General features: G+C 42.8%; 2 protein-coding genes across 3 annotated transcripts; both read right to left on the reverse strand.

Annotated features, from left to right (window-relative positions):
- Window positions 1–846: 846 nt before the first annotated feature.
- LOC138113181 (5-hydroxytryptamine receptor 5B-like) lies at window positions 847–9,573 on the reverse strand. Its single transcript, XM_069021188.1, has 2 exons — window positions 8,548–9,573; window positions 847–1,675 (listed from the first exon to the last, which is right to left on the reverse strand). The coding sequence occupies exons 1-2, from the start codon at window positions 9,310–9,312 to the stop codon at window positions 1,343–1,345; spliced, it is 1,098 nt and encodes a 365-aa protein (XP_068877289.1). The 5' UTR covers window positions 9,313–9,573; the 3' UTR covers window positions 847–1,342.
- Window positions 9,574–14,056: 4,483 nt separating this feature from the next.
- DDX18 (DEAD-box helicase 18) lies at window positions 14,057–24,673 on the reverse strand. Of its 2 annotated transcripts, XM_069021192.1 has the most exons (14): window positions 24,491–24,673; window positions 24,207–24,386; window positions 23,056–23,202; window positions 22,404–22,539; window positions 21,990–22,090; window positions 21,691–21,890; window positions 21,489–21,603; window positions 20,507–20,646; window positions 20,139–20,300; window positions 19,054–19,206; window positions 18,271–18,384; window positions 17,755–17,811; window positions 16,614–16,791; window positions 14,057–15,980 (listed from the first exon to the last, which is right to left on the reverse strand). In XM_069021192.1, exons 1-14 carry the CDS (start codon window positions 24,606–24,608, stop codon window positions 15,838–15,840), a joined length of 1,944 nt encoding a protein of 647 aa, XP_068877293.1. In that variant the 5' UTR covers window positions 24,609–24,673; the 3' UTR covers window positions 14,057–15,837. The 2 variants fall into 2 exon arrangements, with proteins under 2 accessions (XP_068877293.1, XP_068877294.1); XM_069021193.1 differs by lacking the exon at window positions 18,271–18,384.
- Between the last annotated feature and the right edge of the window lie 200 nt (window positions 24,674–24,873).

Genomic DNA, 24,873 nt, shown 5'->3' on the forward strand with positions numbered 1-24,873 from the left:
TGTCAGTAAAAAGCTGCCATGCTAGAAATACACAGAGATGCTGTCAGCTCTCCCACTCAGAGCAGGGGAGGAAGTAAAGCCCACCAGAGAAACAAATATGGAGCAAGATGGACTTGGCAGTATGCAGGAAATACATTATTTATGTACTTATTGTTGGGTATGGGGTGTTTGTCAGATCTTGGGAAAACAATTTAAGGCTTGGGTTTGAGTCCCTTTGGGTTTTTGGGAGTCACTTAGACCCAATAGCATCAACACCTTTGTTACAGGAGGAAGAAGTTGATCCAGCTGACAACTTGTGGACTTTACTCAGGTTGGGTGATGAGCACATTTATGGTGCAAGGGCCCCAGACACAGTGCAGGCACTCACCTACCACTGCCAAGCAGCCACATGTTGCTGCCAGCACACCTGGTGTGACTGAACATCATGTTTGGTGTTTGTAATCCAGATGCCTGCTCAGTTTTATGGCAGCATGAAATAACCACGTATTCAGTCCCCATTCACTTGGAGGTGTTGGTGTCTATCTTGAGCTCACCTGGGTTTCATAAAACAGGGAGAGCCTGAACCTGGCAGAGTGACAGAGGACAACACAGGTGAAAAAGCCTCTCTAGATCCTCCTGTGCAAGCAGTGAGAACACATTCTCAGCGGCTCTGAATAATTTTATACTTCCCTCTTGTTTCACTTAACCCCAGGGGACACAACTGACCCATCTGACCAAGCCTGCCCATCAAGCCCTGCTGCTTGCAGAGTACACAGCCCCTCAATCCTGGCAGAGTACACAGCCCCTCAATCAGTGTGTTTCTGAGCTGCTTAGTCATCCACTTTAATTTCACATCAACTCAAGGACTGATTGACTGCAGCATGTTTATTCCCTTCCAAATAAATCTCCAAACCGAAGCCAGCATCCTGCCCATATTGCAAACATGCCAGTACTGCTCAATTAGCAGCTCCCACCGGTGCCTTTGCTAATGAGGAGAGCTCCAGCACAGCCCCGTGGCTGGCTGGGTGGGATCAGCCATGTTGGGTGTGACAGCCACAGCACCGGACACGCACCGGGCTTTGCTGGCACACCTCAGCGTGTGTTGGTTTGAAGAGCAGACAGGAGGCATTCCCTGCTTCCATCTTCTTTGCCAAACCCTGGAGAAGCACACAGGTATTTCTAAGGGGGAACTGTAAACTCTCAGTAGGTTTATATCCAGACGTCTTCCATCTTCTTTTTCACGGCTCCTAAATCCCCTCAAGTAGCTCTTGTGCGTGAAAACTGTACATATCACAGGCATGTTTCCCTCGAGAAATCTCTGTATTATGCATTAGAGGAATCATGTTCTCCTCTGTCTCCCCTTTTATCTCTGCTTTACAAAAAGGTTCTTGAAGGCATTGTTGTAATTTTTGTTAAATGCGGTATAAATGAGAGGATTAAAGAAAGAATTTGAGTAGCCAAGCCAAAGAAAGATGCTTTTCCAGACGGGTGGGATATTGCAGGAACAGAGAGGACTTATTAATGCTGTGATGAAGAAAGGGATCCAGCACAGTACAAAAACTCCAATTAAGATGCCAACCATCAGAGCTGCCTTTTTCTCTTTCTGTTCTCTCCATGTTTCTCCATCTGTCTGGAAAGTGATAGCTGCACGACGAGCTGTAAACACCATCTGTGGTTCCTGCGAAGCTTCCTTCACCTCAAACAAAAGCAAACACAGTTTCTTACCAAGACAGTTTGTTTGAGTGAAGTATTACTTTTAAATGACAGCACAACATCTGTGCACCTACCACAAAAGGCCTGAACTCCATTCCTTCCATGCTAAAAGAAAGAAAATGCCCCAGAGTGCCAAAGTTACCAGGCTTCTCATTACACTGGAAAAGCTGCCAAGTGTAGCTGACAAACAGAGCTAAATAAAGAGCAACTGGTGCCATGTGTGTTGTGGGATTCTTCTTCAGTTTATTTTCTTGGATGCCTTCATACCTAGGGGGAAATTGGGTTGTTAAGGCAGGCTAACAAAGGCCTGTGTCTGCTGCCGATCCCTGCACCAGACTCATGCTGCTACCTGGCCTTTAGACCTGCTCCAGGTGAACTGCTTTAGCAGGGGGCTTGGATTAGATGATCTCCAGAGGCCCTTCCAAACCCTACCATTCTGTGATTCTGTATTTTCTCAAAAAGTACTCTATTGCCAGAAAAACACCATTTCAATTGGCCTTCAGCTTCAGCAGAAGTCATATAAGAGAGGAAAAAATTTCAGCTACTCCAGGCTGTCAACAGTGCTTCTTGTCTCCTCACCAAGGGCAAGACATTCATCTCTGCAGTGAGTACAGCACAGTGCTCTGGGGCAAACTGCTTCTGGGCAGAAGTTATTCATATGCTTTGAGTCTGACCAGATGAAGACACTACCTAGTAATTTTAACCTGAAGATTGAAATATCTGTGATATTAAAGTTCTTCTAGGCACTACAGTTATGAAGAGAGTGCAATAAAAACAACAGTTTAAGGCTGTAAAATTTGCCTGAGTGGTAATTCACAGCACTGCAAGACTTTGACACCACTCCAAAGATGGCTCATTGTTAAATTAGCCACATATTCCACATGCATGTGCCACCTTTGTAATAGATGGAGGGCCTCTACTCAATATGAGCAAAGCAATTCAGACAGGGAAGCACTGGCAGTGGATGAACAATCACTCTTCAGGATGGATATCCCTGTCTGCACCCTCAGACATGAGACAGGGCTGCAGAATATAAGAGCAGCAGATTGTCGGTGCAGGCAAATAATGGAGGAAAATGAAAATCACATCTGTTCTGACAATTAAAATGGGACACCCCTCATGTAGCAAGGATCACACCATTTGTCTGCAGAAGGACTTGCTCTGCAAGTCCTTAATCACACTCTGCAAAAAGGGATGAATGTATGACATGAGGACAAATCTGTGACAAGCAACCCTGAAAGATTATGTCTTAGCCCTGTGGAATAGTTACATAAGTGCCTCTTGGGAAGAGCCATACAAAGGACTTTGTCACGAGCATCAGGCACAGTTTGGTACTGGATTAAACCTTCAGCTCTTGCTCAAAAGATGGGGCTTGCTGTGTGCCATCATCAAATCAGAGCCTTCTCACTACTTCTGACTGCAGAGGTTACTAGCAGCGACCCTTTTATCACTTAATTACATATTGTAAGAAAGAGTTATTTCATTTCTTTCCTAGAAGATACCACAGGTATCCTCAGGTGTTTTCCCCAATGAAGCCTGCATTTACAGCCTGATCAACCTTCCACTGAAGTCAGAGGAGTTTTTACAAACTTCACTGGTTGTTAGGTCAGGCCTCTGAATACAAAACAGCAAGTGAAAACAGATCATGGTACATTTTGTAAATTACTTGCTAGAACTAAATGCAGCTCTAACTGTACCAGATCTGCAGTTCCCAGTGCCAATTCCGGAGGTTTTGCATGAGCCCAGTTTCTAGTGTAAGTCACACCACCTCACCTTTATCCTGTACCACGCAGAACAAAGGACAAGTACAGAACCTTTACCCCCATTTTGGGCTTACTGATGAGCACTAACAAGCAGCCTGTGACAGCAGGAGAGGTGGTCACAGACTGTAAATTAGAGCAGTCCATGGAGATGCCTTGGGTTATGCTGGAGACATCTCTGCAGTGCTGCACACTGCTCTCACTTGGTGTCTAGCAGCACACTCTGCCTCCAGCACAGGTTTCCTTCCATCTGCCCAGGCACTGCTCCAGGAGCTGCGAGTCAGGAGCACTGGGGAAATAGCTGGTAGAAAGGACTGCTACTCTGAGGCCAGAATTCGGGTCTAAATTCATGAAGTCAGCTATTTCCAGGACAATGGGCTCTGAGAAGTGCAGAGATGACTGCTTTTCTGTGAGAATAATAAAGAGAGTAAATTAAGGAAATGAGCTCAAGTACAAATCCTTCTACAGACACAAAGGAGTTTGGTTTTAGTTCCAGAATTTATTCCTCTGTATGTTGATCAGCACTTACAGTTCAATGCCCCTTCTCTTGTTTGTCTATCCCCCATAAATTACTACTATTAAATGGCTACATGTTCCCAGAGCTGTATGTTCCCAGTTCCTGTGCTCCTAGAATGTCATAGAAAACATGCCACCAAGGAGCTTCTGACAAAATCCCTTGATTTAAAATGTTCCTTACAGCTGTAATGATTGCTATTATTGGTCCTTTGTGGCAGGTCCTGCACCTGCAGGGTCTGCAATAACAAAACAAAACAACAGTAAAGATGATAAACACCAATCAAATCTGGCTTACTACCCCAAATTCAGAGCTTTGCCTATCAGTTTGATGCAGCAAAGGTCGTTACTGGCTCAGTGCAGCCCTGGCACACTTCTTGCTCTTTGAACAAGAACACAAGAAACTAAATGCACAGCAAAGGATCAAAACATGGAAATGTCTACACTCTCTTGGATGCTCCACCAACATGACAAACAGTTCATTTGACAGGGAGAAGAACACCCACTTTCTCTCACAGGATTTTCTTCTGCTGTAAGCAGGACTAATTCTGTATTTCTCCCAGGAAATCACTACCCACTCCAGTTTGCTTCCTGCCTCACTCTTTTCTGGACATTTTTTGCCACTCTTCTGGACAGCTGAACTTTGTTTCCTGACTCATCTCTTCTACTTGTACAGCCAGGGGCAGAAATAAGAAATAAAAGGCCTGTGACCCCTTCAGAGAAGGAGAATCTGTTTTCTGTCCCACACTGTCCTGACTGGTTGAGTTGGAGAGGCTGAATGGGCCAAGGTGCAGAACAACACAGCACCACTGGAGCTCTGGGGCCTGATCTTACACAGAGTGGGAAGGACACTCACAAAACTCTAAGGTTTGGATCATGCCTAATGTTTTATACACTATACAAGTACTTTGAGAGGGGAGAAAGGAAAAAAACCAAACAAAACCAACAAAAACCCCCCAATCATCAACAGAACTTTATTTTTAACTCATATGAAAATTTAAATCTGATTTTGCAATTGCTGCATGCAGTAATCCAGACATTCAGATCCTGTCATCCTTGGTTTTGCTGGGCTATCCCTATGCTACAAGGGATTTCATTGATTTAAAAGGGCACTATGCAGCAGTATCTGCTGTTTTTCAAGCAGTCTCATTTATTTCAATTGGACTGTTTAGAGAGAGAATTATTGCCTGCTGTCAACAAGGTGTGACAGAGCATAGCTCTCTGTCAGCGATGATATGTCACTGGGGTTTTAATGAGGGTCACCCACATCAGTGTTGCCTGCAGAATTCACTTTTTAGGGAGTTTCATAATTAGCAAACAAACAATTTTAAAAGCACCAGCTTAATTTAGGATCCCAATTTGGCAATTATTTTATTTCAAAGGAAAGCAAAAATCCAAGCTCTCATTAAAACCTGAAGCATCTCAGATGTTTCATGTCCATCTCCCTCACCTGAATTTTTTCAAAGGTTTTGAAAAGTGTTTTTCAAAAACACAAGTAAAATTTTAACCAAAGAATGACTCAAAATAGTTACAAAATAACTATTCTATTCTGCAGCTCTGTAAGAGTGTAGGAACATAAGGTACATATGCCAACTCCCAGTTTCAAAGAAATGTTCTTTCTCTGTAAAAAAAAATCTAAACATTTTTTATACACATATAACATATATATAGTGGCAACCTGCAAAGCACTTTGGTGCCTGAGTCTGTTGATGACAAACATCAACGTACCACCCTCACTGCTCCACTTGGTGCATTGGTTTTTCCAAGGCATCCCTACTGGCATCTGAGGGCTATGAACTCAGACCTTTTTTGTCCTGAGACTTGCCAGAATGAACCAGCTGGTTGTACCTCAGGCCACAAACTGCAGCCCTGCTGTGCAGTTCCAATCCAGCACTACCTGACAGCTCATTCCCAAGTACAACACAGACGTCTCTCCCAGCAGAGATCACTGCTGTTATTGCTCACCTCCAGACTGGGAAGCACTGCCAGCCTTTGGCATTGTCTGCCAAAAAAACCTTGCTAATATTCCTCAGATCAGCTGTTGCAGGGCACCTGGAGTGAGAACTGACACAGATGCAGAGGGGAATTCACATCCAGAGTCACAGTGACAGAAGGAAAATGTTGCCAGGGTGAGCATGACAGGCGAGCATTCTCTGAGAAGGAAGAGATGGAATAAAGTAGAGGGAGGAGAGACGTCAAGGGAGAAAGAAAGGGAAAATAAGAATGATTTTATGGGCAAACCATGAGCAGCAGAACAGAATTTGTCCCATCAGAGAGGAGACAGCTGATGCAGACAGCCTGATCACCCCTACATGTGGAGAAGCAAAGCTTGGCAATGTTGCCTTGTGTTTGCATGTTAAGAAAAAAACAACAGGGTTTTGTCAAAGAACAGTAGTAATGTGCATGAAGATTCCCCTCCAGAATTCACTGGGGAACTGCTACTCTTCCTGTGGATGTGAGCTTACTACCACAAGCTTAAATAAGATCAGGATAACACTCTGTGAGTAAATCTCAGTATCTTAATTTAGAAAGAAAACAAGAAATGCATCCTGAATGCCAGCTTGCTTGATCCACGAGTTCATTTAATGTAAGCGTGTGCAGCATCAGCTCTTCCTTTAGGTGAGGAGCAAAGTTTGCATCTGAATCACAGAAGTCTTTTAATTTAAGTCAGCAAATGGAGCTGCTGGGATAATGGGGGAAGTTGCTGCTACATACCAATTGCAGATTCAAGAATCCCCATTATAAAAGGAGAAGTTAATATGTCAATCACACCAATATGAGAAAGATGAAGAACTACTGGCTTGAGCATTTACTGGTACTGCAATAACCCCTCCAAAAGGGGTGTTTAGCTCACTCTGACAGAGCCCTTCTGTCAGTGCAGCCTAAACCAGCCCCCAGACATTGCATCAGCAAAAAACACTTACCTGCCAGCCATGCTGGGCCCACGCAGGGGCTTTCACAGACAGAACTAAACAGTTTGCAGCCAGACTCTTTCTTGCTGAAACTGTCATATGATGTGTCTCTCCACTGGCTTGAGCAGCAATGCCTCAGCTCATTTAACTTCCCAGAATTTGATTCCAAACAACCAGTCCTGAATGGGTATGTGTGTATGTAAAAGGTACAGCATGCAAAACCACAATAAATAATCAGCTGGCTTTTGTGCTTGAAAGGATTATACATTAACTCCAAGCAATACATTCATCATACTTAAAGCAATTTGAAAGAAATTTGGTGCAAACTAAGGGCTGAAGATCGTAGGGAAAAAAATGCCACTAGAGGAGATATTCTCAACTTTTCTAGAAATTTTTTTGCTTTTGCATAGAAGACACCTTCATAAAACAATATATATTAATAGTATCTTTAAGACATTACAAGCCAAATCTGCAAGCCTAATCACAATTGCCAGTGCTGTTATCTCTTGCAAGAATCTGGGGACACAACGTACAGACTCTTGCTTGTGACCATAATAATGTGCTTCCTTGACTCCAAATCAAAGAGAGAAGGATTTAGCAGGGGAATGAGGCTGTGCAGGATTAGCCCAAATGGAACAGAAAGGGTCTCTGTAGGTATCTCTAACATCCACACAGCTCATCTTTCGCTCCTGGGAAGGGACTGGTCTTAGGAAGTTCAACATGCAATCACAAAAACATAAAGAAAATTTTTCACTGGTAGGAGTGAGAGTAAGAGTATGTGAAAGAATGCAGGGAGAGTTTGCAGAGAGCACTGCCAAGCACGGTGGAGGCATGGGATGGGTGACAGCAGCATCATGCAGAGAGCCTGACTTATAGGGCACAAGGAGCCAACCCCAACCCTTCTGAAGGGACACAGCTTTCCTGTCAGTAAGGTGTATCCCCAAAATGAACGAGACCTCCCAAATAGCTAGGGCACCGCAGGATCACAGACAATCTTTGGGATAAGAAAGAGAACATGGTTTTTAAAACAGCAGGTCATTTTAAACCAGAAACAATTAATTGCTCATTGTTTCAACATTATTCAGTGAGCAGTACTCACGGTAAAATAGCCCAAGCACATCAGAATGTGTATATATATATATATATATATATATATATATATATATACACATTCTGATGTATAGCGTATAGTGTGTAATTTGCTTATCAAAATCGATTCAGACACACAGAGTCTGTGCTGCTAAATAAATGTGCATTTACTCACTACAGGACCTAAGGATCTCTTTATGTTTTTTTTTACCCTACCAACGCTGTAAAAAAACAAAAAGAGGGGGAAAAAAACCCCAAGGAACGGCAAATTCAGAACAAAGAGACCATTTTCAAATGTCTCTCCCGACTGGCAGTGAGTGCACCTGTCCCTTACTCTTATAGCACACAAGGAAAAAGTGAGAAGAAAGCTCTTCTCCAAGAGTTGCCCTTTTTCACTGGCTAATTACTGCTCACGTCCACTCTGTGACAAAGCTCAACTCACACGGGAGCCCCAGGGCACCTCGCAGCCTTCTCGCTGTGCAGAGCCCACCAACGCAGGGGCGAGGGCCGGGAGCTGACGAGAAGCAGGATGGCAGTGCCTGGGGGAGCAGCAGGGGCTCCCTCCCCTTCCCCAGCCTTACCTCGGGCAGCGGCACCACGGCGTTCCTCCTGCGGCTCCCCATGTGGAACTTGGACGCCTTGTAGATCTTCCAGTAGACGAAGAGCACCACGCAGAGGGGCAGGTAGAACGCGCCGCCCGTGGAGACGATGGTGTAGGACGGGTCCTGGCTGACCTGGCAGCGCTCCTGCTCGGGGCTGTAGGTCTCCCCCCAGCCCAGGAGAGGGGCGAGGGAGATGGCGGCGGAGAGCAGCCAGGTGAGAGCGATCATGACATTGGAGATGCGGCGGCGGGCGAGCAGCGTGTACTGCAGCTGCCGGGTGATGAACCAGTAGCGGTCCAGGGCGATGGCCGTCACGTTCCAGATGCTGGCCGTGCAGCACAGCACGTCGAAGCACACCCACACGAGGCACAGCTCACGGCCCAGCCGCCACCGCCGCCCGGCCGACAGCTCCTTCACCAGGCTCAGCGGCATCACCAGGGCCGCCACCAGCACGTCCGACACCGCCGTGGACGCCACCAGGTTGTGGGGCACCCGGTGGAAGGCCTTCACTCGCAGGATGGTCGCCAGCACCAGCAGGTTCCAGAGGAAGGTGGCCACGGTCAGGAGCACCAGCAGGGTCAGGATGAGGACGGTGAAGATGGAGAAGGGCTCCCGGCCCCTCCACGCGCTGCCGCCCACCACCGAGGAGGAGGCGTTGGCGTCCATGTTGGAGGACGAGGTGTTGGCATCCATGCTGGGCTGGCACTGGCCCCGCGGGGAGCAGGGGCTCAGGGTCTCCGCCATGCCCGAGACCGGGGCTCGGCCCCTCACTACTGCCCCTTCCCAGGCCGCCGGCACCGTCCCCAGCCCCGCTGCCGGCGAGCGGGAGCCCCACACCGGGACGCGGCTCCGCTCAGCGGCCGCCCGCCATGTGCCGCCGCCCCAGCGCTGCCCGCGGCTCCCGCCCGCGCCTGCCGCTCCGCACGCCCATCCCGGGCGGCTGGAGAAGGGAGGGAGGCAGGACCGCGGAGAGGCTCCCGCACGGGCAGCGACGGCGGGCGGGCGGCACCGCCGCTGCCGCTCCGCCCCAGCGGCCGCCTCGGGGGCGGCGGCGCGGCCGGTCCGTGTGGGGCGGCGGGAGGCGCCGCCTCCCCGGCTGCTGCCCGCGGCCCCGTCAGCGGCGAGACACCCGCTGCTCGCGGAATTACGGAACCGCCGGGGCTGGAAGGGAGCTCTCGAGATCATCCCGTCCCACCGCCCGACCCGGGCAGGGTCACCTCGGGCAGGTGTCACGGGAACACCTTCAGGTGGGTTTGGAACGTCTCCACAGAGGAAGATTCCACGCCTTCCCTGGGCAGCTTTTCCAGTGCGCTACCACCCTCAATGTAAAGAAGTTCTTCCTCATGTTGAGATGAAACTTGTTGTGTTTTAGTTTATGGCCATTACTCCTCGTCCTGTCGCTGGGCACCACGGAAAACAGTCTGGCACCATCCTCTTGGCACCTGTCTTTGAGATCTTAATGTGCGTTAATGAGAACCCCTCTCAGTCTTCTCCAGACTAAACAGGCCCAGCTCCCGCAGTCTCTCCTCATTAAGAGAGATGCTCCAGACCCCTCATCACCTTTGTGGCCTCTGCTGGACCCTCTCCAGTAGCTCCTTGTCTTTCCTGTACTGAGGAGCCCAGAACTGGACACGGTGCTCAGATGTGGCCTCACCAGGGCCAAGTAGACAGCAGAAGTCTGTGTCCCACAGACCCAGGTGGTGACGAGACACCCCCTTCTCCCCATGAGGCTACAGGACACCCCTTTCTCCTCACAGCCCTGTCCTGCCATGTTCCCTCAGTGCTCCCACCAACCATTTCATTGCTCTTAAAATAAGCAGTCAAATATGGGACCAAGGGCTTGGACATGGACAATAGAATTGACAGTGAATACAAGAGAATGTCATCTTTCCATGTGGATGTTTGGCGCTTTGTGGGCTGAGAAGTCGGAGGGATGCAAAACACAAAAGGGTGGAAAATAGGCATCCCTTGTAAGTCTACTTACTTTACATCTTCTTTGCACCCATTCTCACTTTTCCCTATTGATCTGAGAATTGATGAGAAAAGGACTTGTGACAGAGGTGAGGAATTGCAAAACGAATTTTTTAGTCCTCATCACTTTACCAAACATCACTTCAGGACTCTCTTTAACTGAATCTTTTCAGACTCAGTCTTGTCATAATACGTTTTTCTGTAAGTCTGAAAGTTCTTAACTTGTCTTAACCCTCACTGCATCCTTGTAATTCCTGTCCACGCTGCCCCTTGCTCAGCTGTGCTGAGGAGGTGTCTGTCCTCCCCACAGAGCAGTTGCCCAGGCCAGCTTTGTTACAGTGCCCTGTTTCCAAGCACTTCCAAGGACAGCATGCAGCTTAGGAACAGCTCTGGGGGATGATGATTCATCCAGATAACAGAATTTCAACCCATTTTGTGAAGTGACGCTGTATTTTTATAGCAAATATATATAATTTAATGTTACATTGTCCCGAAGTTTGGTTTTATCTTTTAGAGAGAGGTTATTTTTAGATCATTATAAAGGGAGTACACTGAACTTGAATGTCTTTGCTTATATTCCATTGTTTTAGATTCAAAAGTGCTATGAAAGCTTCTAGCAGATGCACTTTTATTCCATCCTCTTTAATAGAAAACCAGCCTCCTTTCTAAAGCATTTTTTAGAAAAGTCAGTTATATAAATCCTCCAATTAATTTGAGAAATATATAGAAAATTTCAGCTCAAGACAAAAACCAAACCTTCTAAAGTCCTTTGACAGCTGGTTCCATACTTTTATGATTGAAAATGTGATGGAGAATCTAGATGTCACATAAATGCCTGCTACTATTGATTTTATTAATAATAATAACATTCATAGGTGATTGCCACCGCTCATAGAAGAGCTCAGAAAGCCCTAGGTGGCTCAACATCTTCAGCTGACAGCCAAAATAGAGGAGAGTTTGGAAGTTTTGTAACTGTTTTACAGGATTTTGCAGAGCCTACAATTTTCCTTTTTTTTTCATTTTAAATTCTGACCAACTGGGAAAAAAAATAGTAGACGGTTATGTTTTTCAGTGTTGCAGCTTACAAAAGTGTTTGGGAAGATGGACTGCTATTGGAGAGTATGCTAAGGTTTTGGGGACTTTTTTTGAAAAGTTAATGCAGTTCTTAAGCTGGATGACACCTATATAGCAAAGTGCATGTGTTTCTAGACAGGACCCCAATTTTCCATTTGTCTTCCCTTCTTCTAATGGGATCTTCCCTCTACCTCTCCTCACAACTCCATATCAAGTTTATTGTGGTGGCTAAGAGGAGCAAAAAAAATATAATCTCTTCCCCACGGGGCTGTGCAATAAAGAGATTTGACAGAAGCAACATCATGGTATTTACGACTTTGATGCAAGCGAGCAGATTTTTTTAGCAGCTAAGAGCATTCCAGTTCAAGAGGGTGGATTCATATTGTCAGGGCTCAACATCTTCTATAAATCTAAAAGCATTGGACAAACAAAAGCCTCAGAAAGTGTTGCATGAATTCTCCTGTCAGCTAAAATCCCAAGAAAATCAAGCTAACAGAGCAAAAGCCAGGAGCAGTGATAGACTTTATTCCGTATGCCTAGCCCCTTGATTATAGGCTTCTTTCAGCATTACTTTAGTTTGGAAAAAAAACCCAAACCAAACCATCAACTCACCTTTCAAGGGCTAATGATGGTTCTTTACTGGCTGTTTTCAGTGCTCTGTAAAGTTCTGGGCAGTTGAAGTAACTGGACAATGATCTCCTAAACAGGGCAAGGGTAGAGCTAAAACCAAAAGTCACAGACCTGTGCAGTATCCTGTCAGCACCCTCTCTTCCTCTACTAAAATGTTACTTTTTAAAATCACATAGTCCTTTTCACCCTTCCTGTGAGAGCTTGCTTTCCCTCAATCTCAGGTCACTGTCTCAAAAGCAAATCATCTGGGTATCTAAAGCTTTGGTAGCTTACTTAAATTGAGTCATCAAATCCTACATCAAACAAAAAAGGCTAATTACTGCTAAAATATAAACATACTTCTTATTTACAGCAGACCCCGGTAGATAATACCTTACCCAGTCCTCAACTATTCTTGCTCTACAGTGTCAATAAAGGTGCCCTCCACCTGTGACATTCACCCTGAAAAATTTGATGGCAACACTTTCTGACCAGCATTGTGCTTGTCTCTAACTCGGCAGCTTTATGGCACAGGAAACTTGGATCATTACAAGATTTTTCATGATTATGAGCAGTAACTCGGCGGCAGAGTTCTCCTTTATGGGCCTGTTCCAAGAACTGTCAAAAACATCTCCCAGTCCAAGCAGGACAGTTTTGATCACCCCCTTAAGTGGTTTAAAGAGTCCAATTTCTTTGTCAAGGTTCTCAGAGGAAGAAAGCAATTTCTCAAGGCACACAATATTAGTCCCCAACCGATCGGTCACTGTTATGAGACAAGCCTTGAGAGCCTGATGGCTGAGGTCTATTAACTGCTCCCAAGATTGATGACAGGGGAAGCTGCAAAGGAAACGTTAGATTTCCAATCAGTTTGACAATCTTTCGCACTTCTTGCAATGCCAGTGGAATAGATGCTGCCCAATACACAGATATTTCATGAGAAACTATTTGTCATTTATGATTTCATAAACAAAGCAAAGGTAATTGCATCTGCACAAGACAGGAAGCTTTTAATTCCCACTTAGTCTCAGGTCATGAATTTCTCTTCCACTTAATCAGGAAATTAGAGCTGACTAGGTAGCTACTACAGGCAAGGCGCACCCATTGCACATCTACATTTAAGTAACAGTATTAACTTTTTTTCTTCAGTGTAAAGCTACTATTACTCCAGAGCAATACCATCCAATCTATCTCCTAGGTAAGATTGTTTCAAAGATTTCCTCATATTAGAAAATTCAGAAATTAAGAAAAACCAAACCAAGTATCATAGGGAGGAGTTGTGCAGGCTCTTGCCAAGCCCTGTTTTGTCAGTTTTCCATGTATCACTTTAGAAGCTGACAGTGCCTCAGCTCTTCCAAAGAAAAAATTAGGTGGAGCCTGAGTATAGAAACTGCTGGGAAAGCAGTTAGCCTGCTGTTCCCAAAACAGTGACAGGCAGAAGCAGCTCTCTGTGAGACAGGCCTTTGCCTATATAGAGAAGTGGCAGCAATTTTGATGCACTTTTAAGCCCAACCAGTCCTGGCCATGAGCACATGGTCAGAAAGGTGGCCACTGACTCCACATCCCAGCTCTTTTCCTGTTCCAAACAAATACTCCATACTACTGCAGCCACTGCTTGTGCCCACATAACCACACTCTGATCTTCACAGTGGTTTACTGCAGCTCTGCTTACCTCTCTTTCCAAGTAATTAATTTTGCAGTTCATCTAATGAGTCCCTCAGTGTTTCTTTTGCTTTAATGAAATTTAATTCCCATACAATAACTGCACAGCTGGCAGGTATAAACAGAAGCCTTAAACTGTAGGATGATGTAGATCTGAGAGACAACTCCTAAGATGTGCTGTTAATAAAGACATGAGAATTACTTTGACATCTATTATTTATAAATTTATAAGAAAACCCAGAATCAAAGATTAGAACTCAATGAGACAAACATCACTGTTTACCCTTCAGAGGAGATTTTGCTATTTCATTGCAAGCTTAGAAGCACAAGACATTCAAATTCTAGTAACAAAATTAATGTGACATTAAAACTCTTGAAAAGCCCACTAGGGTCTAAAGTCAGCCATTTCATAAAAGAGGGAAAACCAGGCAATGCTCAGTTCTGAATGGTGGAAGCACTAGCAACAGAATGGTCCTATTATTTCTCCCCCTCTGCAAATGATCTGGTTTCTCCGAGGATGAAAAGAAAGTTCACTGATTTTTTTTTTTAAATACTTCAATGCATCTATCAGTTTTAAATCTAACATGCTACTTTAGAAGACCTAAGAAATAACATTCCAATTTATATTGGAATAATTACTTATGCAATTGTATTCGTAACTGCTCCTGGGTTACATTTTAAATATACATTAAAAGCTGTTTTACTGTAATTGCACGTGGCCCACATTTCTGGATGCTGTGACATTTTAGTCTTTCACTGACCCACGAACACTTTTTAAACACTTCCCACCACCACTGTAGCCCCATAAGAGCAGTTACCTACTGCTTCAATGGCAGAGAGATGGAAATAATATATGTAATACAATTACTCTTTTACCCAACTTGTGTATTCTTCTTGTGCTGAAGTCTCCACATTTTTTCCTGTCTGTGATGTGTATTCCTCCCTGTTCCATTTCAGTCTTTCACATTCTTCCTTCAAAATACCCTTCTAGTATATTTATACCCCATTTCACTTTTTCTTTTATTGAGTCTCTCCACCCCCTCAGTCCTGTGGCAGTACCTTTGACTTTGCCCATCACTGATCTGGTGTATTAAAACCAAAAAGCAATATACTTTTGCAATGTACAAGATACAATTGCAGAACTTCTTACTTATAAAGGTTATGGAGCATCTTAAAAAACACTGCCTGGGTTGAGTGCTTCAATTTATGTCATCTGCTTTCCTTAATTCTTTGCCAAATACACTAGACATCACCAGATGAATTCAGATTTAAACTGAGTATGATGGAAACCCAAATATTTCCTCAGAGTACTCCCATTATATCACAACATTAAACCAGTATTAATCATGTCCCGGAACGGTGTAAGAGATTTTTTTTTTATTTTGGACACTGTACTTGTTATACAGATACCATGGCTGAAATTAATCACAAGCTCATACAGCCTTAATTATTCATCCATGGTTCAGTTCTAAAGGAATCTTCCTATATTCTTCAGCATATTTGATGGCCAGAGTAGAGTTCTGTAGCATTAAAATCCCTTGCAATGATTCATGTGAGCAAAACCTTTTTATCTCACAATGTCCTTATGTTGTCCACTCTAACAATTTTCAGAGGTATGCATAGAAAGAAGGGTAAATGTAAAGCTAATTTTTCTATAAAACCTAAAAGTATTCTCCCTTTCTTTAATAAAAATCTCTGTAGTATTGACTTAAGGTAATTTAAATGATCTTCTTCCTTACAAGAACTATGGCAAAATTAGCTGGCCATATTCTCCTTTAGCCTCAGTTCCAAAGAGTCTTCCTGAAGTGAAAAATAAAAGATGTTCCAAGAAAAAAAAAAAGAATCCTTAAAGAGACCTAAAAATGTGAAAGGAGCTGTTTAAATTGGCAGCAACTGCCAGATGGTTTTGATCAAGGCAGGCTATCCCAAGGCCCCAAGGCATTTCAATGACCGTAATTAACGAGAAAACTGCCGATTATCGGATTTCTTGCTGATGTGTTTGAAGATTTTTGCTTTGTGGACGTTCTTTGATTTCTGGTAGCCAAATCCCCCACCTCCACCTCTTTTCTGTAGTCTTCTGCCATGGTTGCTGTTCACATCTGAAATTTTATTGGTTAAGGAACTTTAAAAGGAGTAATTTGAAATATTGCAAGTTGGGTTTAGTAAGGGTTATTGACATGAGAAAAAATAGTTACACAAAAAGCTGAGCTGCCTAATTACAGAGAAACCCAGAACTTTGTGCCTGTGGTTCTAAATACTCCTCCAGCTGTCCAATTAAATGGTCCAAAGTACTACTGCTTCAAATTCCATCCACTGTCAGGTCTGACAGTAATTTAGATACAGTCTTCTATTTCCTGCTCTTGCCCCTCTATGTCAATATTCCATGACTACAAAACTTAAGCAAGCAGATTTCAATGAAAAAAATTTTCCATGGAGGAGAACAATACTTTGGAATATGTGTGCATTCCAGAATCTGCCCAAGAGCAACTGAAGCCTGTATAGCATGGACATGTGCTAAACTAGATGTGTGTAGGCAATTTTAAGTTATAATGTCTGCAATATTTACATTTCCTTTGATAAAGCACTGCTGGAGCATGATTCATTTTTATGATTAATAGCAAAAAAACCCAACCCCCACAACAAAACAGCAGAATTTGAGGTACCATAGGAATTTAGCAATGAACATTTATAATGCAGAAATTCGGCTTTGAAACACTGCAGTAAAAGGATACTGAGGTCAACAAATGGAGGAACTTTAAAACCAAACGAAAGGCTGACTTTGGGAAGATCCAAGTTGTTGACATCATAGATCTGCTTCAGAGAGTGGGAGTCGTAAGCTCTGATGTAAGCTTTGTATGCCTCCTGGGCTGACTTGTGAAGGAAGTAGTTCTTCTCTATCAGTTTTTCCAGCTGGTGAGGGGAAAAAAACCCATAAGAGACATAAACAATCACAGTTGTTAAAAGGCTCTAAATTATATTTAAAAGATTATTTACTGTGTGAGTGGCAATGACATTCACTCTTTGCTTCACATGCTGCACATACAGGTGTAAAAATGCTTTTATAAACAAGGAGAAGGACAAAAGAACCTGAAACTGAATTACAGTACAAAGTAGCAGCAACATGAAAATTTACAGAAATACTAAACTGGGTTGTCCCAAACAAGTGAATCAAGAAGGACAATACAGCCACACCATGAAACCATGTGCATGAGAATTTCCAGCCTGACATCTGAACTGGGTGATTCCATGCAATTCTGTGCACAGTCTGATCTGTTGTGGTGAAAATGTGTTGTGAAAGCAGCACTCTTAATTCTAAACCAAACGCAGGTACGCCAACGTAGACTGAGACATTTTATTTGATGTGAGCCAAATTCCCAGTACTCATTAGGTCCCAGTGTCTCATTTGATGTTTAACATACATTAATTCAGCATACTAAAAATAAGCTACATTAGGCGTCATTTCTTCCTGATTATACTTAATTAGGAACCTCTCTCTGTAAGGACTGTCTTCACTGCTTCTTGCACCTGTTATTTTAAATTCCAGTTACTGAAAAGAAACTTTACAGAGCTCTTATCAAAAGAATGATTCACAGAAGTAATCAACAATAGAAATTCACATCTTCAGAATTATCTATGCTATTCCACTTAACTCTGTGCTCCTTGGCTATTTTTGTAGCAGAGGAGCACTAAAGAGGTTTAGCTGATGCTGAGCTTTATTAACACCATCTAATTAAAAATACACATGGACTATTTACTAACATTCCTAAACAAGCACACATATTTGTGACCTGCAGTCATTACAGACTGTAATATTCTCCATGTAAATTATAATAAAAATAATCAAAGAAGTTGAAGTATAAAGCCATGTCATACCTGAGACTGGATGTCTGAAATTTTTGACCAAGAAAACTCAAATTCACTTAGTGGTACCTTAAAAACAAAAGAAGAAATGAAGTATCAAAATTATTTACACTGTATAAATATAGTGAATGTGTTTAAGACCAAGGACAAATAGAAAACAACCTGCTGGATAACAGATTTTTTTTAATACCACAGCTGTATCTGTAAAGTGCCTTTACATCAATATGACAGTATTATCACTTCCTTTAAGCTAGAGTAATAGAGACACTCAGTATGACACCATTTTTTACCACTTTTGTTTTAGAAGTTAAACCACTTTAGTCACAAGTCACAAAACAAGTCCATAAGGAGAGCAACCAAGAAACTCTGTGCAGTTCTATCAAAATGATTACCTTTAGAAGAAGGCTATGCTTCTTCTGGAATTAAACAAAATGAAACTGAGCTTTGAAAAAACAAACCAAACCACCAGGTTTTGCCTTTAAAAACCAGATGCACAGTAAAAAACCATAAATGTAGACAGAAGTTTACCCTGGCTTGTTTTAGGTAATGAAGAAAGCCCAATTCTTCTGGTCGTAAAATGAGCAGAGCGTGTCCTCTGCCGTTTATTCCTCTGGCAGTCCTACCAACACGATGGATATATTCCTTTTGGAAAGAGTAACAAGCAACAAGGTCAGGCCATCTCAATAATCAACAAAAAATACACCAAAGTGAACCTCAATATAATGTAATGCATCATTCATTTGGTAAGACTTTTTCTTGGCACTGACACATGGATGAGGGAAAGCAAGCGCTGAAGGTGCAAAGCAACATCAGGCTGAGACAGAGCCCCTGACTGAAGTATTTTATCTTTCACTGAAGAAAAAAAAAATCTTAGTCTGCTGTAACTGAAATCTAAATCTTGATTGTGGTCTCTGTGTCAAAACTTCTGAGTTTTTTGAATTTTGCTTGTTTACAGTAGACATTTATTCAAATAAGATTATCTTTAAACAAAAAGCAGATTTCAACTGGAAAAGCTCAGGCATGCATATGTAAACTCATACTCCTCTTGAGAAGTGTTTTGTTGTTTAGCTGATTAGATTTTAATTTCACAGCACAAACAATATTTTAAAAAGCAATTCTTAAGAAGGCAACAAAGGTCTTGGCTAGGAACAGCATTTCCTAGGAGCTGGTGAAGGAAGTGAAAGAAAGCAGCAGCTGGATATGACTATGGCTGAATCCTGACCTCTGTCAACCAGCAGTTCCAGCTTTTCTCTGCAACTCAGTTTGCAGTTTGATTTCTTGCTGTGACTCTTGTCTGCTTCCTTAACTTACCTTTGGATCATCTGGAGGGTCATACTGGACAATCCAGTCAACCTCAGGAATATCCAATCCTCTGGCAGCTACATCAGTGCACAGCAGTATTCCAGACTCTGCATTACAGAACTGGAAAAACGTTGTAGTACGTTTGGTCTGTTTCTGCTTCCCCTAAAAGGAAACAAACACACTGGGGATGACATAGCAACTAAAAAAATGATTTGAGACATCTTTCCAAATCGTGGTCTTGTACAGACCAAGCAGGACTATTTTGCAGTGAAGAAACAAAGAAAAAAATAAATGGCACAGGGCTACATGAAGTGGCATCTCTCAGAGGTTACCCTGTATCTCCCAAAATATTAAAAATTGAATAAACATTCCTCTTGTGAGGACAACATGTATGTTTCAAGTTCAGAAAAAGGACATTTGCAAGTCTAGCAATATGTTAGACAGATCACAGGTTAAAAAAGCAAGCAACCAAACAAAACAGATACTTGTCACAGCTCTATTGAAGAACAGCAAAAAATGTCCCCCCAAAACAAAATAGAAAAGGACATCTGTGGTTAGTTGTAACCACTACTGTGGTTAGTAGTAGTTTGATAGACTTTCAGTCAATTCTTTGTTCTAAACTATGCATTTTGTTTTTTTCACAAAAAATTTACAATATTCGTCCAAATGGTAAGAATTGGCATAGTAAATACAGACATCACTCTGCCCTTAGGAAAAGCAACAAACACTTCAGGGATCAGAGATTTTGGATTTCTCTGAGAAGAGCTTTGCTCCACATATTGAGTTTCAGTGCTTGTGAAAGACAACCCCTTGGAAGAAAACAGCAATGTTGCTAGATACAGAGCATAAATTAATATCAATGTTCAGCCCTGGTTCAAAAAATAGCAAGTCTGATTACTGAAGTGTTGTTATTCCATAATCTTTGCTTTATCTCCATTCTCTACAGACTAATCAAGACCATGATCAGTTTTGTGAGCAGGGTGTCTTGCTTATTAGAAACTGGACTGAAACAAACAAGGTAAATGTAAAGGCAGTTAAGAGTTAACAGGTACCATCAGATTAATTAAAAATAAATCAATGAATAAGACACTTACATGAATGGCCAAAACAGGCAGATCAATGTAGTTGAGTAATTCATAGTGGTACTTCACTGACATACATGAAGAAAAAAATACCATCAGTTTCTTCTTCCGGTTCTTCTTGAGGAATGTGAAGAGCAAAAGGAATCTTTTTTCAGATGGACACACTACATAGCCCTGCGAAATTTTTAAACATTGTTAAACAAAAGTAGTAAGGAGCAAACTTCTGTTTCAGTAACACAATTACATCAGGAAAAGATTACTTTGTGAAAAAAACCCATACCAAATAATTAAACAGTGAAATACATCTGAAGCATCCCAAGGAAAAACCACGCAGGGCTTGGTGTGTTCACAAAACACACCCACTAACATTTGTGTCTTACCTGTTCAAGACCATCTACTGTTGCTGTCTCCTTGTTATCATCAACCCCAACATACAGTGGCTCTTTCTTCAGAGAGATCTTTGCCAGGTCTTCAACCTTTCTGGTTTGTGTGGCAGAGAAAAGCATCGTCTGTCTGCGCTCTGCAAGAACATTGGAAAGACAGCCTCACTTTTTAAAGAAGAATTTAAAGAGCGAGTCCATAAAATCTCTAACTGCAAACCTTCCTGGACAAGTCCTCTACATTTTTTCAATTCTAATTCAAACATAGTGCTACTGACAAAGGGCTGTAGTTGTATTAAACACCATGTTTATTTCAGCTGTCCCCACCCTCAAAATCTTAACAGCTATCAAAACACAGTACTCTCTCTCTGTAAAAATGTTAATACTCTGCTGCAATCCAATTTAGACACAAAACAATGACTTAAACAGAGACCAACATTGTATTTCTAACTATAAATTAATTTCTGTGAATACTATAATATTTTTGTTTAAGAAAAACAACTCTGAGATTGTGTTTAATGCATCAATTACAAGGAACAGCTGAATGAAAAATTAGGAAAAGAAAAATTTAAGGTAAATACTTAAACTTCTTTAAAATACTGGTCTTGGAGGTATGAAAAAATGAACTGCAAGTCAAAGACCTTTTTCCTTATATTTAAACCTTATTAGGAAATAATGAATTCCAGGAAACACACAGGCAGAGAAAAATGAATAAGAAAATGTAGTTGTTAAACTAAAAGGATTTTATATGAACAGAATTGTATTTCTAAAGAGCATATGAAAACTCTGTTCTTCAGACAAATTATGCTGAACAAGTAACATATGCTGGGTAGCAGAAAAAATGGACAAAGTAAGACAACCACTACGAAGTTCATTTACAGAACTATAAAAATTAATGACTTCTCTTATAATAATTGAGTCAGAAAGAAGACATCATGTTAGTCAAGTGATTTCCAGGAAAGATAGATTTTTTTTTTCTTACTTGGTAAAAGTTTTATGATCTGTTTCATTTCTTCTTCAAATCCAACCTCCAAGATTCGATCTGCCTCATCAATTACCAAACACTGCAAGTTCTTGTACATGAAACCTGGAGTGTTCTAGAAGATTAACAGATTCACAGTGAGACAGGGAAAAGAGTTTTATTATGTTTTAATAACCAGATTAGACATCAATATTTCACCTACCTGCATATGATCCAGCAGTCTTCCTGGTGTTGCTACAATGATGTTGATTCCATTTCCAAGCTTCTGAGCTTCTGCTGATCTGTTACTGCCCCCCATTATCAGACCATAGGTGTGAACATGATGATTCATAAGTTCTTTAAGAACTCCATAGGTTTGCATAGCCAGCTCTCGAGTAGGAGAAAGAATAATAACACCCGTTCCTAAAAATACATCAATCAGACAGGAGTCAGTAACAACTCATACACCCCTCTAAATGGCTGCACTACAGTAAAATCCAGCTGTGAAACAAAGAGCCTTACCATTCCTCGGCATAAATTTCAGCTTGTAGATGAGCTCTACTGCAGGAATGAGAAATGCAAGTGTTTTTCCACTGCCTGTTTTTGCAGCTGCTAAAATATCCCTGCAAGCAGCAATGTCAGAAAAAGAAGTATTTAGTTGACCATACAGATACAGAGAAAAGAACAATCCCATTCTGATCAATGCTGACAATGTAAAACCCTAACATGGCTTAGAGAAGACCAGTGGAGCTGGTACTAAGAGCCTGCTGGCAGATGCAGGTCACAACCGTTGGTCAGTGAAAGGCTGGATTGTGGAGGTCTTTTCCAACATTAACAATTCCACGATTTGATTCTATGATTCATGTGTGTAGCTTGCCAGCAAAATTTACAAAACATCTGGGGTCATTAGAGTGATTAAAAAGCTCTCTTTCTTACCTGCCTTCCAGAAGTGGCTTAATACTTTTATGCTGAATTTCGGTCATGTGTGTAAACCCCATGTCATTTATGCCTTTCAATGTATTCTCACTGACAGAACCAGCCAGGGAAGCAAAAGAATTGTCTTCAAAAGCACCTGAAGGGGAAAATGAAAAATATTTAATCTTATTTCTTCAATTTCATCTGCCATTTGAGATTAACCAGTTCAAATTGACCTATATGAAAAAATCAAAGGACTTTTTCTTATCACATGCTACCATAAAATCCAAAGACATTGGCAAAATACTCTATTAATGAGTTCATAAGAAAACTACACAGAGTTAATAAGAATGAAGATGAATGTATTGCTGCTTCTGCCAAATTTACTAATTCTACATCTCCAGCTTGCTCTTCATGGATTTCTTCCTTTACAGATAATCATGTGTGTATATAGGTTTAAAAAGCACTTTCATTAGTAATTTTAGGACCAACAGGTGTGTACATAATGCAAATTTCCAAGAACAGTAACTGGGTTACTGTACAGCTGCCAGTGTCACATCATGTATTCAAACACCTGACTTGCAAAGCTCATTTCAAAACTGCAATTTGCTCTGGAAGAAATGTGTTAGACCATGGGATTTTGTACACGCATGAAAAAGAGAACACAAGGTACCTGTTACACCTAGTGGTAAACTGGGCACTTCATCCTCCTCCTCTTCCACTTCTTTCTCTCCTGAGTCCTGCTTATCTCCATCTTCTACCTCTGCAGATTCATCTTCTCCAGTTTTTGCTTTTTTGGCTTCTGTATCTGGAGTGTTATCTTACAGAACACAGGTCAGTTAGAAATATCATGGTTATGGTTAATAATATGGAAATATTATGGTCATGGTTATCATAAAACATTGTTCCACAGAATGAATTTCCTTTAGGCTGTAAGCCATGTACAAAGATCACAATTTTCAGTGGGGTGGAAGGGGGCTGGAGGAGAGGCAAGGTTTCTATGGAATTTTCTGAGGCACAGAGCAAAAAATCCCCAAGTTCCTTCCACACAGCCTGCTTCGCATAGTGAAACAATGTAGCTTGATGTATGTCATATGACATTTTGAGTGGAAACAAGATAAACTGTCCTCAAATGAGTTACAAAATTCTTTCCCATCTGCAATACAGACACTAAATTTCCCACACCATTTGTGCTCAGGATATGTAAAATGTTGCATTTTAGGTACCTGAATCCTCAGACAGGAGAGCAACCTCTTCACCGGCATAACCACGATGAGTGTCACAAAAATCAAATACAGTTTGGAAGCTTCTATTCCTCATGTATGTCTATATATGTATCTATAAGTATATATGTAAAAAATATATGGAAGTCTAGCAATATTTGTGAAGTGCTTTTTTTTTTTTTGTAGTTTTCCAGTATACTTGAATTTTGTAACATATTGATGTTGCCAAACACTGGACATGGTGGAAAAAGCTGTATTGGCTGCACAGCCAGGCACAGAGAGCACCCATCTGCCAGAGCTCTACCCAGAAACACAGGGCAGGTATTTGAATAATAAACAAGAAAAACATCCAACCAATGTTACAAAGCAGAATCTTGTGAAACAATTAAATTGGCTGCTACTATGAATTAAGAATTCAAATATCACAGCAGGAATGAAATAGGTAAAGCTTTAGACCTCAGGGACTTTAAAGCGCACACCTGACCGGCACATGGCACTTCAAACTTTCCCCGACGCGGCTGGAACCCAAAGGAGGCGCTTTTCGGGTCTCCCAGACTAACTCAGCCCTGGGAGACACGCTGTATTTGCTAACAACACGCACCATCTCCTCCATTGGCCACCGCTTTCCTCTTCTTCTTCTTCTTTTTCTTCTTTTCCCCGCTGCGGGGTCCGGCTGTCTCCGCAGACTCCGCGCCCTCCGCATCCACCTCTGGGACCGCCGCCTCCTCCACCTCCTCCTCCTCCGGGGGTCCCTGGGAGGCCGCCTCGCTGGGCGGGGGTACTGCACGGCGGGGAGACAGAGACAGAGGGGAAAGAACACAAAGTCAGCGACAGCTCCGCCAGCGCTCTGCCGGGGAGAGGCTCCGCGGCGCCGCCCGCCCGTACCTGCCCCCTGGGCCGCCTGCAGCTTCAGGTTGCGCTGCCGCAGCTTCAGGTTGCGCTTGTGGATCTTCCTGCGGAGCAGCCGCATGGGCAGGTTGCTGGCAGCCGCCGGCACCGACATCGCGGCGGCGGCGGGAGCTCCGCGCTCCCGGCACACGTGGGGAGGCCGCGTCCGGGAGCCGCCGGAAGCGCCGCCCGCGGGGCCTGACGGGCGCCCGGCAGCGCCCTCTGGGGGCTCGGCGGAGGCAGCGCCGCGCGGGGCCCGGCCCCGCTCTCGGCCGCGGAGGGGGAACACGCCGCGGGTGTCCCTGAGAGGAGGGGCTCGGCGTGTCCCACCCGCAGCCTGCTCATAGCACCCCTCTGCCCGCCTCCGCCCGTGGCTACAA

Source organism: Aphelocoma coerulescens, chromosome 7 (genome assembly GCF_041296385.1).
Source record: "Aphelocoma coerulescens isolate FSJ_1873_10779 chromosome 7, UR_Acoe_1.0, whole genome shotgun sequence".
NCBI lineage: Eukaryota > Metazoa > Chordata > Aves > Passeriformes > Corvidae > Aphelocoma > Aphelocoma coerulescens.